The sequence below is a fragment of the Penaeus monodon genome, chromosome 14, assembly GCF_015228065.2.
Source record: "Penaeus monodon isolate SGIC_2016 chromosome 14, NSTDA_Pmon_1, whole genome shotgun sequence".
Lineage (NCBI taxonomy): Eukaryota > Metazoa > Arthropoda > Malacostraca > Decapoda > Penaeidae > Penaeus > Penaeus monodon.
Window position 1 is genome coordinate 44798664 of NC_051399.1, and position 17500 is coordinate 44816163.

At 36.0% G+C, this 17500-nt stretch overlaps 3 protein-coding genes across 3 annotated transcripts in view; 2 read left to right on the forward strand and 1 right to left on the reverse strand.

Annotated features, from left to right (window-relative positions):
- Positions 1-3726, forward strand: part of LOC119580728 (anoctamin-4-like) — a 42853-nt gene extending 39127 nt beyond the window's left edge. The window contains exons 10-18 of the mRNA XM_037928825.1: positions 22-239; positions 364-528; positions 989-1132; positions 1527-1696; positions 1832-1965; positions 2432-2637; positions 2816-2921; positions 3312-3444; positions 3666-3726. Coding sequence (XP_037784753.1) covers positions 22-239; positions 364-528; positions 989-1132; positions 1527-1696; positions 1832-1965; positions 2432-2637; positions 2816-2921; positions 3312-3444; positions 3666-3726 — 1337 coding nt within the window. The remainder of the gene's footprint in view (positions 1-21; positions 240-363; positions 529-988; positions 1133-1526; positions 1697-1831; positions 1966-2431; positions 2638-2815; positions 2922-3311; positions 3445-3665) is intronic.
- Positions 3727-4586: 860 nt separating this feature from the next.
- LOC119581190 (checkpoint protein HUS1-like) lies at positions 4587-10278 on the reverse strand. The gene is made up of 6 exons (XM_037929584.1): positions 10157-10278; positions 8612-8818; positions 7770-7879; positions 7176-7458; positions 6565-6684; positions 4587-6308 (listed from the first exon to the last, which is right to left on the reverse strand). The coding sequence occupies exons 1-6, from the start codon at positions 10206-10208 to the stop codon at positions 6220-6222; spliced, it is 861 nt and encodes a 286-aa protein (XP_037785512.1). The 5' UTR covers positions 10209-10278; the 3' UTR covers positions 4587-6219.
- A 543-nt stretch (positions 10279-10821) lies between these two features.
- LOC119581191 (neuroguidin-like) overlaps positions 10822-17500 on the forward strand; it is a 12632-nt gene continuing 5953 nt past the window's right edge. The window contains exons 1-3 of the mRNA XM_037929585.1: positions 10822-11022; positions 15178-15321; positions 16190-16304. Of these exons, the coding sequence (XP_037785513.1) occupies positions 10993-11022; positions 15178-15321; positions 16190-16304 (289 nt within the window). The 5' untranslated portion in view covers positions 10822-10992. The remainder of the gene's footprint in view (positions 11023-15177; positions 15322-16189; positions 16305-17500) is intronic.

Consider the following 17500-nt stretch of genomic DNA (forward strand, 5'->3'; position numbering starts at 1 on the left):
TCTCCCATCTCCCTCCCCTAGCGACCATGTTCCTGGAGCTGTGGAAGCGGAAGCAGTCGGTGATCCAGTGGCAGTGGGACCTCGAGAACTACGAGGAGGAGGAGGAGCTGCGGCCCGAGTACGAGGAGAAGGTCACCACGACGAGGATCAACCCGGTGACCAACAAACCCGAGCCTTACATGCCCCTCATGGACAAAATCTCTCGCTACGTCGCCTCGTATTCGGTCATCCTTGTGATGGTGAATATAGTTACTTTCTTCAGGGTATTTTATATTGAAAGAAGGACGTATCGTATTCGCCTTTACTGGAACTCACTTAAAAGTACCCGCAGGTGATATTCACACTTCGCTTATCGTTCGTCAGTTGTTCGTGATGCTGGCGTCGGTGTTCAGCGTGATCGTGTACCGGATAGCGGTGGGCCTCGCGATATACCAGACGGATTCCGACTTCATCCGCCGTAACGCCAAGCTGGCCACCTCCGTCACCGCCGCCTTCATCAACCTCGTGCTTATCATAATGTTCAATTTCGTGAGTGTTGTGGCGGTTTCTCTCTGTATTTCTCCTAGGTTTCTATTTGATGTCTCTCTCTACTCTTCCCGGTTTCTCTTCGATGTCTCTTCGTCGCGATTCTTTTGTTCTTCGCGCATCTGACATGATTAGAATATTCTCTGAAATTATTTCCGTCTCTGCCTTTCCTGAACCCACTTTCACTGTCTCTTGTACGTCCAAACTTTTTTTTCCTGTTTATTGCTTTTTAATCTACTGCTTTTGTAATATGATTCACAGTAAGGAGGATTTATGGAGTCTTCCACTTTCATCGTTATCATCCTTTTACAAAGATCTCTAATATTCACTCATAATCTCTGTGCTAATAACATTAATCTGCACTGACATGCATCCTGCACACCTTATCCCCTCCCCTTTTTTACTTTAGTGTTTAATAATTAACACTTCTAATAACGTTTTCTCATAACCTTCTAAATTCCAGGTCTACGAGAAACTAGTTGCGTGGCTCACCAGCTTGGAGGTTCCGCGGACGGAGACGGAGTACGAGGATTCTTTCACTCTCAAGATGTTCATTTTCCAGTTCATCAATTACTACGCCTCGCTCATTTACATTGCGTTCTTCAAGGTACAGTTCCATGCTTTCATCTTCAGCAAAAGCGCCTCCTTCTAGGTGATAGAGAACGGCCTTTATCTTGATTATGATCCCCTAAGTTGGTCTTTGCAGTTATATTTCACAAATAGTAGTTAAAAACGACAAATAAAAGCAAAAAGTAACTACAATATCAGTTCTCATATCGCGACTACAAAGGCCCATTGGAGAGGTCATTGAAGCGTGAATGCATTTAATTAGGTTCACATTGAGAGGAAAAATTGAGTAAACTTGATAAACTAATAAGATATTTGCATAACGGTTCAAACAGTCCTTCAAGATAAAGCCCTTGCAAAATTATCCTTGTAGCCTTATACGCAAACAACTGAAAACACAGCCCACCAGCATAACCTTCCTCCCCTCCCCCCAGGGTCGCTTCTTGTACCACCCCGGAGACATAGAAGTGAGAAGGAACTTATTCGCAAAGGCTCGTTACGACATGTGCGACTCTGCCGGGTGCTTCTTTGACTTGTGCGTCCAGCTCATTATCATCATGCTGGGAAAGCAATTCTTCAACAACATCATCGAAATATTTTGGCCGTGAGTAAGAGAGGAATAATCAATATCGTCGACTCTCTGTTTTAGCCGTTTCTCTTCTCGAAGGCTGGAAAAAGGTGTTTAAATCTTGGATTTTTTTAAGTTAGCCTTATAATTTTTCACAATCACCTCCCTTAGGATCCTGCGCGTGTGGTGGAACAAGCGAACTGGCCACGATAACCAGCTCAGCGAAGCCTACACGCGCTGGGAGCAGGACTACGACCTCGCCCCCTACACCAGGCTCTCCCTCTTTAACGAATACCTCGAGATGGGTCAGTGCGCTGCTCTCTGTTATCTCTGCGGCTCTTAACTGATTTTTTCTTTATAGGATAGACAGTCTTGGTGAATTAGAGAACAGGCAAGTCTTAAAAACGCCATTCCGATTGTACTAACCAATAGGCGTAGATCTCTAATGGTAGGTGTTTATAATTTAGCTCGAACTACAACATAGCCTTCAATTTACAGAAGACGATTGGTCATCGTCTTGTGGTTTCCAGTAACTATCTATTATCCACTGTCCTTAAGTAAACAAAAAATTTAGTTCCATACGCCAGCGAACCATTGAATAAACAGAGGAAAAGCAATAGGATTTTTCAAAGAATCATCGAAAAAAAAAACACGTTAGGTATTCCTCTGATTGTGAATAATGGTCTGGATATGACGTTGGCCAGAGTATGAGATCCACAGACATGAGCATACTTTCGATGCTCACTTCTTTCCCTTTCTTCCTTTTAATAGTGATCCAGTACGGGTTCGTGACGATGTTCGTGGCCGCCTTCCCCCTGGCTCCTTTCTTCGCCCTCATCAATAACTTCATCGAAATCCGCCTGGACGCCTTCAAGTACCTAACGCAGTGCCGTCGACCGCGCGCCGAGAGGATCCAGGACATCGGCATCTGGTACTCGATCCTCAAAGGCATCACATACTTCTCTGTCGTCACGAACGTAAGTCTCCATCGAGCTTACGAAGCCCATAAGTCTTGCGGGAAAAGTAGCAATATTGTGGCTCTTATATTGCCCTTTAGCGTGTTTTTCTTTCATAAAATTGTCTTGTTTTAGAGATGAGTGACATTTGCGTTTGATAGGGATTTCTCTTGATATTTTTTGTATTATTTCACGGCAGGCTTTGGTCATCTCGTACACGAGTGATTTCATCCCCCGACTCGTGTACATGTACCAGTATTCGGACAGCAACAACCTGGTGGGATATGTCAAAAGCAGTCTTTCAGGTAGGGTTCAGGTCTCTTTCAGTGCGGTCTGTGAATCTGAACTATTTTTACTGATGTTGTTTTGTGTCATCTGTATTTCCGTATTTATGTATCCATGAGCGCAGGGACACACGCAGGCGTTCATATAGACACGCACGCACGACCTGTCATAGACACACACACACACACACACACACACACACACACACACACACACACACACACACACACACACACACACACACACACACACACACACACACACACACACACACACACACACACACACACACACACACACACACACACTCACACACACACACACACACACACACACACGCACGCACGCACGCACGCACGCAACCAATCCGCCGACAAGCAAACCCATTAAGCCACGACCTCCCCCCTCAGCGTTCAACACGTCGCAGTACACGAACGAAATGGGCCCCGAGAACCGGACGGGCTGGCCAGAACTGTGCCTACTACAAGGCATACCGCTAGATTTAATTAAAATGCGTCAGTTAATATTTCCTGTATTCGCTATGTAGGTCTTTCTCATTAATGCTTTTTCTCTAAAAATCACAGTTATTATGATGGCCTACTTATAACTGCCCAAATCTAAATGATAGTAAGTAAGAGTTTCCTGCAGGATAAGATCTTATTGTTGTTGTTGTTTGTAGATAATATTTATGTAAAGTGATTAAAAATTCCACTTGATAACAGACTGAATGGATTAAGTACATTTCTCTAACGTCATGTCATTAGACCAGACTACATTTTCTTCACCATATCCAAGATAAGAGCTAAGTTCTTCACACCGTCTTAATTACAGACTTGCACTTATATTGTCCTTACACAGTCATTATGATCCAGCCTGCAATATATGTGGTGTATGAATGTGTTTAAGAAATGCTTTACCTGGATTTTACTCCAGAAAACTATCTGTGATACATAGTTAAAGTAAATCTTGGGGAATGCTTCTTTTATACTATTTTTTCTTGAAAATCCAACAATAAATACTTTCATAACTAAGAATGGGACAAATATAAAAACACTGGTGTTTTCACCATGTACACTTTTTCACTTACCGAAAATACAGTGGTTCCCTGGAGTATGTTATTATTTCAAACTACACTATGACCTTCACAGTTGCCTCTTATTTTCTATCACTCTTTTAATTGGTATTAACTTCAAATCAAGGGCAGACTTAGGGACCAGACAACCAGGCACTGCCCAAGGGCCAGGTCCATCTGGTGGCACAATCTGCCTTTGTCTTTTAATACTTTATATGGTTGTTATTCAGGGTCAGTCCACTTCCTCTTTATATAAAATATATATATATTTTTTTAGTTATATGTGTCTGAGCCTATCCCTCATCTTCACATTTTATTTTAAATGTTCCAGTTTAAAGGAAAGATAATTAATCATATTTTTGTTCCTGTATAGTAGTTCTTTCCCACAATTTTTATTTATTATATTTAGTACAACTGATAAAGCAATAGAAGGGAGCACTGTGCTTAACTTAATGTTAAGCACAATTCTTACCTTACTTTACAATTTCACCCCTCTTCCTCTTTATATTTCCTTTTAATAGTCATGAGTAATATTGCATAACCTTACTGGGAATATGAATAATAATCACAGAAGTGAACTGAAGGTTATATTGTTTTCATTTTTTTCTGTTTGTTTTTTTTTGTCAAAATATACAATTTTATAGTACAAATAAATATATTCACACGGATCTTCACAACGCATTTTGCAATTCTTACTAATATATGTAACCTATTAAGGCTATATCTATTATCATATTGTTTCTAAACTCTTTTACTCATGTGTGTTCATGTGAACATTGTGATAAAGTAATTTCTGAATTTATATTGCAACATGATTTTGATGTATCATTTAATAGGAACCACACTTTATATCTAGCATAGCCAATTACCCTTCTATTAAATCAGTATACATATCATTATTGTTAATCATAACATTGTAACTATTGAATATTTCATCAAAATTCAGAAACCTGAAACCAAATTAGCAAAGAAATCAAAGTAAATATATAACCAGACTTGTTTATATGAAGAGTAAATACAAATAATTGCTTTTTCTTCTGGTAATCAGTTCTCACACATTTAACTCAAAACAGAAACCCAAAGGTGATTAGAAATATAGATTAACTATTTTAATAACAAATTTATGTATGTTGTTACAAAAGTTGTACAAGTGCAAGAATTGCAATACATTATCAGAAAAGCTCTTTGATGAAATAATCATAGTTACATACTGTTTCTGCTACAAAGGCAGGCTGTTGTTTTGCAAAAACAAGACTAATTATACTGCATAATACTTTGAGAAACTTAAAACTGTGTCAAACTTATCACCTTTAGAAAAGAAAGAAGTTAGGATAAGTCACCCAAATGCCAAATGATGTATCTTTCATGAATTCTTAATGTTATTGATGTCTTCTCACTTTGTGTAATCCATTGTAAAGTATTAATAAATGTTTGCATTTTTTAAGAATATTTTCCCTGTTGCTGGTGTTATCATCCTCTAGCAGTAGCTAAAAATATTGAAAAGTTACTCTCACAAACTCCTTCATGTATTATACATGAGAATGTGCTTGGGGTTATGAGAGGGTGTGAGAGTGCCAGTGTAGATGTGTAGAGGTGTGGGGGTTGGTGTGGATTTAGACGTGTGGGGGTGACTATGGATAAAATTTTCAAGTGGCTCATATTATGTGCTTGCTTTGTATGTGTATGTCTAAGGTTACAAATGAAATGAGTGGTTTAGTACAAAAGGTGTTTCTTTGACTATCTTCCACAAATTACTATTCAAATCTTCATAAAATTGACTCAGGATTTTTTTGTAAACAGTAACAGTGTTGTATACAGTTAGTACACCTCAGACAAACATTAACTTTGCTAAATCATTACAGGGCAGCTTTCAAATGCAGGATACACAGTTGTCTCTTTCTGTGTCTTCGATATTGGTATTTAATGATAACCTCAAGCATCCAGTCATGCTAGAACTCATCTCTTTCAGTTTAATTAGCTTTCAATTGGAAGAATTGAAAATACTTCCTTCATAAATACTCTGCCATATTTTACAGAAAACAAACACACTGCTTTTGTAATGTGTTTGTAATTGTACATCAATATACAAATCAATTACACATATTAACTTTAAATGGAAAAAAATACATCCTATTCATGAAAACCAAAGTGCCTAAAATTTGTAGAAAAATAGGTACATATCTGACTAGTATATTCTATCAAAGCAATATAGCTCTAATGCACACACATGCATAGAAGGAAAGACATCATGTATTAGCTGCAGCTGGCAGGAAATACTGAAGTGTTACATCATCGTTTATGAGGAACAGGTGGATTGTACGGTCTTCTACAATATCTATAAACAGAAAATATACATATTAGCTATTTAGAAAATCATGTACTGGAAATTATTATTCTTAATTTGACATATTATCTGTCAAAAACAATGCAGCCAAATAAGGAAGATAATTCAAATTGTAAAAACAAAGAAGAAATGTGGTAACATTTTGTTCTTATATATATTTTTTTTTATCAAAAAATATCATTGACGAAAACAATGGCTCCCATCCTATAATAATTAGGAAGAGGAAACAGAACTCTAATATACTTACTGCATATAACTTTAGTAGGACCTCCCTGTTCACCATGCAAAAACAGTGCTAACTTCTTGATGTCCACTGTGGCAGTATGCAGCTCTTCTGGTGCTGACACCCTGCTGTCCTCCTGACCCTCTGTGAAATAATTACATGGGAAATATCACACAGCTTTCTCATCAAGCCAGTCATAGTGGTTACATCAAATGACACATTGTTTAAATGTTGACACACACACACACACACACACACACACACACAAAAAAAAAAAAAAAAAAAAAAAAAGAAAAAAGAAAGAAAGAAAGAAAGAAAGTAAAGCCTTGTTTTTTCATCCTCATCTACATTACTTACTAAGACATAACTCATTAAAATAAAAAGTGCCAATATATGATACATAGTAGTATTAAAAAAGAGAGAGAGAGAGAGAGAGAAATATCATAAATTATACTTGTCATTCAAAGATGGATGACAAATATACCCATACATACATTTCTAACCCTAATTAAATCCTTAATACTTTTTTAAAAAGAAGAAAAGAATCATCACATTATACAGCACTGCAAACCACAAAGTGCACTTTGCAAGAAATTAAACATATATAACACATCAGTGTCTCTCTCATGACTTACCCCAAACAGGCATAGGTAAATGCCTGAAATGAGTAGAAACTTTGACTGTGTCTGTGGTGACTCCAACCACCAGCGTCCCTCTTCTATTTGCCGATAAGGACACATAAGGGGACAGCGTTTTCATTCGCTCTATTACATGCTTCAACTGACGGAGGGGAGGCAGATATACGGAAGCTTGGAACTCGGGCATTTCTGGCTCGTGGTATATGTGCCACTGACGACGAGGAATCAGCTGCACTGGCACGTCATGGACCACAAGCCTTGCATGCACAGAGAGCGATGGCTTTGGGAATAAATGGGATAATAAGGGAAAGACATCAGACGAGTCCACAGAAGTAGAGAAAAAAAGCCAGACTATGAAAAAGCAAGCAGGCTTATTTTTATTAGCATTCTCATCAAATTTGCAGACAAATGAATTTCTTTTCATTAGCTTCACTAGTATTATACATAAAAGAAAAATCCTTATCAAAATCAAGATGTTAGCAGAAAAAAGAAAGGAAAGGGAAGAAAGAAAGAAAGAAAGAAAGAGAGTGAGAGAGAGAGAAAAGTGACAGAAATATAAATACAAACATAAGTGAAATATTTGTTACCTACCAATTCAGCCTCCAAGGTTAGACAAGGACTGTGTTTTCTGGTTAGCTTGATCTTCACACTACGGGCAGACTGGGACGACTTGAGGGAATTCAAAGTTCTTGATAACTTATCTGCAATCATTATAAGTCAAACCATAATGCTGGACGACTACAGGCCAATTTGTTAAAAAGATGACTAAATAATTCCATAGCAACTCCTTGTCCATTTGGAAATACTTCCGACTAAGCCATATCTGTTTTGTGTATAAAGATATATTCAACATTGTACATAAGGTGGGCATAAGGCTAAATATTTACTACCACTACTCAAAACAGCAATAAGTTGATGAATGTGACTGTGTGTGTAAAAGAGAGAGAAGGAGGAGAGGAAGGGATATAAGATGAGAGGGAGGTAAGAAGGAAGACATGAAAAAGGGAATAAGGAAGGGGGAAAGGGATGGATGGATGGATGGGAAGGGAGACAGAAAGAGAAAGAGAAAGAGAGAAAGAGAGTGTAAGTGGTGTGTGTGTGTGTGTGTGTGTGTGTGTGTGTGTGTGTGTGTGTGTGTGTGTGTGTGTGTGTGTGTGTGTGTGTGTGTGTGTGTGTGTGTGTGTGTGTGTGTGTGCTTTTTTAGCTAGTGACTGCCTGACATTATGCCAGGGCCTAATATCTTAAGTATCAAGACTGCTGACCTTCCAACACAGACCATAGGAATTTTTTGAATTTGAACATGAGAAGACGTAAGAAAAGAGAAAAGAAAAAATCAAAAAGGTATTGTGACTACCTTTCTAACATTTAAATATCCAACTACCTGTTATCTTAAACCCTTTAAACACAAAACACAAACTGAGGTCTCTACCCACCCGGCTGCAGCTCAAGGAAGATCTCGTTGTTTTCCTCCGAAACTCCCTCCATGTTGAATTCGTTGAAGAAATGACCTTGATCCAGTTCCGCCCACAGGCCAGGGCTACTGCCAACAGCACCCGCATCATTTATGATGAAGAATACCTTCTGTGGGGTGATGCGCAGCACACACACTTTGGCTAATCTTGCCACAGTGTTTACAATGACTGCAAAATATGAAATCATATCAATAAATATATTTTAAATAGTGGAATAAAATGTGCTTAGCATATACTTCTAACCTTTTCTCCTATTACTAGCTCACTATAAAAATATGATGTAGGATTTGTTTTTTTTAGATTTATTTTTTTATCAGTAAGCTAGACACACACACACACACACACACACACACACACAAACTATATATAATAAATAATCAATAAACACTAACATATATCATAATATACTATAATAATAATCACACACACACACACTCACACATAATATATATAAGTATATATATATAATTTATATATATATATATATATAATAATATATAATATATAATATATATATATAAATATATATATATATATATATAATATATAATATATATATATATATATATATATATATATATATATATATCTATATAATATATATATATATATATATATATATATATAATTATATATATATATATATATATATATATATATAATTTTATTATATTTATTTTGTGTGGGGGGGGTGTATGAGTTTTGTAATATATATTTTTTTTTATTAAACAAATAATCAAGAGCTAATCATTGCCATCAGGCAAATAAAAAGAGATATATACATTTCTTGCACACTATTAATTAATCTATGTGAATTCATTCATGTAATATTCTAAACAGATATTGAGCTATAGTCTCACTGGTGTTTGACTAATATCATCGTATTCTCATCTGAGGTTATCTTTAGCTTCCCGACATAGACTACCTCTTTCCAACGGGTCGAAATAACCTAGGCTTTCAAATCAGCTGGTAAACTTGACATTAAATCTTGTGGAGAATATTTGCAAAACGTTTGCTTTGTAATTATGTTAATTACTGTTGGTAAAACATAAATGAACATGCTTTAACGTAAATGAACAGGCTTTACATTTTACTGGGCCTATTACTTATGCACCTTAGTCAACTTGAATTGTCATAATAAAGTTATTCAATTCCTACTTTTAGATGATATGGATTGAGAAAAAAAATGTACATTTAATAATGATAAAATCTGGTACACATTATAAATTCTAAAAAAGTTCATTCTTCATGACTATCTGCACTCCAGCAACGGCCAACAAATCGTATATATTACAAAAAAAATCTAAAGACGCAATAGCTGTCTACTAAGCATTCACCAACATTTTTTTCTTTTAATTCATTAAGAGCATCTCGAAAACTTGTAATTTACGTGAGAATTATATTTTAAAATCTTACTCGACATTTAAAAGACTGACACTAGTCTCTTTTTCCATTTTTTTTTTTCGCGTGATTTAAGCCACTTTACTGAATCAGTAAGAACCTTACTCGTAAACTGCTTAATGCACATAATATCCGTCATTTTCCCTCTGAACTTCATCTTGAAATTAGAAAAATAAGGAGATAAATTTTAAGTCTTGTTGTTGTTGTGTTCCTAAGGCTGGTTAAGGGATAATGCGTACAAAAATACCACTATGGTGCAATTTACTTGAATATTAAAAAGAAAGACTGATTCGTGATAATAAAGCAGATCAAAAGGTTTAACTTTGGTACTTTCAAGTGATTCTCTTGTTTACGTATTTGTTAAATTTAGTCATTGTAAAATGTTATATACACAATCCTTATTATTTACTAGCACAACTTTATTTGCACGATAACTATCCGAAATTTTTATTAGCGATGGAAATTAATTTGTCCGTGTATCTCAGATGATATAGACTGCATTATTAAGAAAAGGATTAGACACAAAGTCTTTGAAATAGTTATTAAATTTTCACCTTCATCTAAATAGATGGAACAAGCATCTGATATCCGAAAGGCCTTTTATTAATGAATCTTGAATATTTTCATCAGCAACATAAAAAATTATTCACATTAATGGATCAAATGTATAGCAAATATCATCAGTATTATTTAATGGCAACGAAATATTAACTGAGACCAAGAAAAACATTTTTTTTAATCGGCACAACACTTTCCTTTTTAGTACGACATCTCCGCAGAAAGTAAACATTGCAGCAGCCGAAGGAGGGACGAGAGAAACAACGCACGTGTGTCAGTAAATACTACGGAAGCCCATTTTAAGCCAGTCTCATTGTTGACTGCTGGGGTTTACGACAGGAGCCGTAAATGTCATTGAGTCCGTGGACAATTTTGAAGTACAAATGGTCATGATAGATCAATCGAAGATGGACGTAAGTAGCCAATCATTATTGTTTTTATTTTCTTCTTTCCTTCCAAGCCTGATGCCAGCCATATCTAACTTCAGGAAAGAAATGAACTAACGAATTGAACTAAGGGAAGCATCCCCACACATTATTCAGTTTAGAGTGCTGACGCGGCCTCAGTCCCAGGAAGAGTCGATGTCAGATAAATAGGTTATGGCGCTCTCCCGTGAGGACATAGATGTTTTATGCTTAGCCACAGCAGGTGTTTGAGCAGTGAGCGAAGAAGAAAGAGGGAAAAGGAAAAGAAAAAGTGGATGGAAGACTGGCTGATGAAGCGGGAGAAGATTTCACATTCGGACATTCGTGCAGAACTGAAACTCGAAAAGGAGGACTGGTTCAATAATTTAAGAATGGACCAGAGCATGTGTCTCCACTTACTGTCAGTCATGGGACCGAGCATCACCAAGGAAAACATGCTTATGAGGAAATCCATTTCAGCCACGATAGACTGAAAGCCACACATATGTGTCTTGCGACAGGACAGACATATGAAGAGCTGCTGTTTACGACTTCAGTTTCAGCACAGTCGTTGGGAAGGATCATTCCAGAAACATGCAAAGCCATTTGGGATTCTCTTCAAGAGGAGTATGTGAAGGTAAGCAATTAGTATCATAGAATCAGTTAATAGGCTGTGCCTACATTTACATTATTATAATGCATTGTCAATTGACTCTTTCTTGGTGCACTGGTCATACATGTGCAGTGTGGTATTCTCAAACTCTACTATGCCCCCTGTGACCCCACTTCATGTATTTATGGCAGGAGAAGGCATTAGACAGACTAAGCATTGAGTGCCCCCACCTGTTGGTCGTGAACTTTACCCTGCTCTGGGTAGAGTGAGAATTCCACACTGCAATGTGCAACCAGAACTCTGTAAATCTAATCCATAGACATCGCATTATGTTACTGTAAATTTTGTAGACAATATCTGTATTGAATAGTCTAATTTATGTATCTGGTATTAAGAGAGATTTCACGCCTGTGTAGTTATAAGAAGGGAAATGAACTAACCATTTCAGTACCATACTTAATATCTATATTATAACTGAAACAGAAAATATTTATATACAATCAAGAAATCATGCATATACCTGTTCCAATAACTAAGAGTAAAATTTACACTTTTGCTTTTCTTTTGAAGTTTGTAACATAAGAATAAACAGTGAATTATTTCAGGGAATATGAAAATAGGTTTGAATTTAGATTTATTTTTCCAGTTTTGTCAAGAAAAATATTAGTTATTTTTTTAATGTATGGCACTTTATCACCAGGTACCTCTTTCAGATTGCAAGTTACATTCCTTGCTGTGGTATTTGCTTGCAAGTGACACACATACACATACACACATACACACATAAGCAAATACGCACATATACATATATGTGTATGTATATATATATATATATATATATATATATATATATATATATATATATATATATATATATATATATATATATATATATATATATATATGTTTTATATATATATATATATATATATATATATATATATATATATATATATATATATATATATATATATATATATATATATTTTTTTTTTTTTTTTTTTTTTTTTTTAAGTCAAGTTTGTATGTGTGTGTATATACAGGTGCAAGTATGTGTGCTTGTGTGTGTGCATATGCGTATGTGTGTTTATATGCATGTGTGGATTCTTATATTTGGCTCATATCAGTAATATTATCTTTTTCAGTTTCCAGAAAGTGAGCAAGATTGGATAGAAATTGCCGAGGGATTTGAGAAAGTTTGCACTTTTCCCCACAGTTTGTGGTGGCAAGCTTGTCCTCATCACTCCTCCACCCAGATCTGGAATGCACTTCTTACAACTACAAAGGAAGTTTCAGCATGGTGTTGATGACCATTGTCAATAGCGATTATGAATTCATCATGATTCTTTGGAAAGAATGGCAGGGTATCAGATGGAGGAGTGACTGGTGAGACTCAATTTTATCAGTTATTCAGCGAAATGTGTCGGCATATTCAACCATCGGACTTTCTCTCTGATTCCAACCATGAGCTCCCATATGTATTTATTGGTGACAAAGCCTCTTCATTGTGGGAAGATTTTCTAATACCTTTCATCCAGAAAGATTTAGATCATCCTAAGAAGATATTTAACTACGGGCTATCCAGGGCTTGTACAATGATTGAGAAGGTTTTTGACAGCATGGCTTCAGCATTTAGAATTTTTCAATCCCCTATCAACCTTGGTATACATAGAAGCTGTGGTCATGGCATGCTGCATTCTGAACAACTTCATCCACAAAAGTTGTGGAGGTCTGCCAGTGTCACCCACGCATAACACTTCAGAAAGAGTCCTTTTTAACTTTGGATGAAGGCCATTATGAATGTTCATCAGATGGGGCTGAAGTGGTTCGTGAAAAATTCATGAACTATTTCAGTATGGATGGAGCAGTACCTGGGCAAGAACAGGTGTTCCACTGGTTTGCATCTATGAGAGAGAGAGAGAGAGAGAGAGAGAGAGAGAGAGAGAGAGAGAGAGAGAGAGAGAGAGAGAGAGAGAGAGAGAGAGAGAGAGGAAGGGGGGGGGGGGGGACTATTCATGACAGTGCTTAGTTGATTAGAACAACAACTGTGCTGCGCAGTTGAAAGGTATGGAAGCTATTTAACAAATGAAATTGTATAATTATTTACTTTTATGACTTTAGTAATATGAATCCAGATGAATATGATATTTTGAATGATAGATATGTGTGATTATTTATAATTAATATACTTCTTTACTGGCATTCCAATTATAGTGAAAGGGTGATTATATTTTTGTAATAAATTTCTGCTTATTACATTTTGATGTATAACTTACCTTAGTGTTAAATGCCTGTCCTAGGATTTCCTGGTCCTATAATTTTTTTATTTTTTACAGCCAAGGGTATGTCCCATCAGATTTTATCTTCAGAACAAGGGGGAGTATATACCCTGAAAAAGCCTTGACATCATTCACACTTAATTCTTGTGATGTAGGCTGATGTAAAAAGCCAATTCTTAACCTAATGCCAGCAGTGGCATTAGGTTAAGAAATGTATGCACGTGCTATGCCTACTCTCAGTTCAGTTTATTCATTGTATATACACATAGATTGCTCTATAAGTAGTCAGCTACAATTCTTACATACTCACTTGGTTACCCTTTTCCTTGATATTTAGAAATATTTAAAAAATATATATATTGCAATTAGTATTGCTAATATTATTATGATAATTATAATGTTGGTGATAATAATAACAGTTTCAGTATTCATGGCATTAAAAAATAATTTTTTCCCCCCAAAACATGAGAAAAGGTTGATATCATGCACGGCCACATAGACTGACTAATTGACTTCCTGGTGGTGACTTGGGAGCCATCACATGTATCTCATCTTTCAAAACAAGCTACAATAGAATTGTAATGCTACTACACTGATCAGTTTTGATTGCAGTATAAAAAGTGGCCGAAAACATGATTTTCAGAGCATTATATGGCATTCTGTAAAGTATACAGCACACCAGGCTTGACATGTTGAAAATATGACTTGTGAAGATGGAAAACTGAGTAAAACTACATTAGGTAATAACGAGTGACCTGAAAAAGTAATTAGACAGTTGCATATCCAAGTATAATCATGTGTGTGATCTAGCCCACATGCACTACATATGTGTCTGCCAAATCTCTACCATGTATATGTATGCTATTTTATAGTAGGCATATAACTACCTTGCTAATACATTAGGGATTTTTGGCCTTGCTTGAAGTGCAGTAGCTATACTTCACTCATTGTACTGTTTACAATCACGTTTAAAGTACTTTAAATACTTAATTTCATAGATACTTATTACACACCCCATTGTCATATCATGCTTCAGCTTCAGCAAGTGACAATATATAATACTATATCTGGTAATAAGCTTTACTCCTGTATATATATATGGAACTGTAATTATTTCGACAAGCAGAATGATAATAATATAAATCTGCTCTACCTCCTTATTGTTCTGCCTTCCCTGTAGATGTGTTTTTGCTTTATTCATGATATTATTCCCTGTCTGTTTAGTCAGAATTCTGTTTTAGACAAATTTTATTTAAAGTTCTTATTTTACAGGATAATATCAATGCAATTGTGGCATCAGATTTGCCTAGGGGAGTTGCATTACTGGCTGATCTGACAACAAACATCAATAATATTACTGTTGGACTCCTTGCATTGAAAGAAAAGATTGAAAATGATGAATTAAACTCCTCTAAGGTATGTTCATGGTTGTTATGTCTTTGTGTTCCTGATTGAATAAGAGAGAGAAACAAACAAAAACATGTACAGTTGATGAAGGATGATTTGCATTTTTCTCACAGTCTGGCTACAAGTGCAACTTTTGTCAGCAATTGTACCTGTACAGTGCAATTTGCACTTGTCCGTACAGTCTCTTCCCTGTTATATTACCCCTTTGTTTACAGCAACCCCTTATATCAAGGTATCTTTCCTCACATTACTTTGTGTTGGTGATTCACAACCAACTTGAGGGCAAGTGAAATTGAAGATTTTCCTTTTTTTTAATGTAGTAAAATCTCATGTATTATTTTGTTTGAAAAATTGATTTTGTCACTGAAGCAGAACAATGAGGTTGATTACTTGACTCTTTAGATGGGGAAGGAACTTGAGTAGATGGGGGAGGAATATGACAGGAACTTTGAAAAATAATCCTTTGTACATGTGCTGGCCACTGTGAATTTTATTGTGCATAGGTGACTTCATAAGTTCTCAGCCATTAGGGAGTCTGTTAGTACGTGTGGCACGAGCTCACCTTATCTGTACGTTCCTTGATTTTTTTTTTTTTTTTTTTTTTTTCAATGTTAATGATATGGATATTGTTACTGTTAATATTGACATTCTGATTACTCTGATGTCATTAAAATGTAAAAAAAAAAAAAATCTCAAGTTTTTGTGGGGTTATGATGTATAAAGACAATTGAAGACTTAAAATTACAGTGGCATTATGTGTATATCACACCTTCCCAGCAGAAAGATTAAATGTGTTTACTTTCCATGTTTTACCCACATGTACACAAACACATGCACATACATTTTTTTTTTTAGTTTACTTTTCATATTCTTTCAGGGCCTAAGTCTGCTGGAGTTGAAGAATCAGTCCTTTTTGATGTATTTGTCCAATCTTGCTTGTGTGACTCTTCGTAAACTACGCGGGGCAAAGTTAGAGAATGATCCATCTATTGGTAAGAAGTTTTTCTCTTTCTACTTCCAGTCTTTTTAAGAGTTCAAACTGAATATATTTATGTTTCCTAAGAAGCATTTTGATAATTTGTAAGATGCATACATATTTTGTACAGTTAACAATATAAAGATATTACAAAAATTATCTGAGACCATGACCGACAGGCCAAAGGCACATGCCTGAGAAGTTAACAACTCAGGCTTTTTGTTGTATCCCTCTGCTGGTTTCTGTGTTATGTTTTTATAGGACTGATAATTTTCTACTACTGATGCAGAGGTACTCCTTTCAGTGAGGATTTCTAACTGTGTATTTTATGTGACATAGATGGTTGTTATCTCATACCCTGCAATTTTTTTTTTTTTTTAGAATATTGGGCTCTTCTTGACTTGAGTAGCTTCCTTCTTGATGAAATGAAGCTATTTTCTCAGGTTTTGTGTTATAAGGTGTAGTTATGGAGAATCAGTTGTTGCAAGATGCTGATCCAAGTCTTTGGGAGAAGTAGCATTAAGAAGTATTATAAGTCTGGTTAGGTCTTTTCCCCATGCTGAATTAACTCAATTTTTATGGTTGGCATCTTTTCTTGTTATAACATGATTGGGCACAGATGCTGGTTGGCAAGGATAAGCACTCCATGTGGTCATCATGCTCCAAGTTGTGTAAACCAAGCATTTGTTTGCTTGTCTGGTTCCGTGCATTGCTGGTTAAAACCTAAAGCTCCTCAGAAGTAGGGTTAAAGCCTTGTTATAATGTCAATTACTGGGAAATTCTGCATTACATAGCCATTACTTGCACAGAACAGGTTAAGTAATGTGTTTCCCGTGCTTCTATATTTTCGCTTCAGCAGCTGACCTCACAAATCCCAGTGTGTAGCTTGGTTTGGCACAGGAAAAACTTGTCAGATTTGGATTAAGTAGATTTTGTTGATGTACAGGCTTGCTATTGGATAATTCACTGTTTTCCACTATGAATTTGTCTTCATGCTGAGTGTTAGCATGTTTAGGAAGGTTGTTGAATCTGAATTATATATCATGTTGTTAAGTTCTTAAATTGTTATCTTCCTCCGTCTCATGTTTGATTCTTCCAGTCGTTCTATTACAGCAGAACAATAAAGTCCCATTCCCTACATAACTTGACGTGTATGTGCTCTTTCTGTTGAGATCTTTGAAGTGATTTGAACTTAGCATTAGGGATTATCAC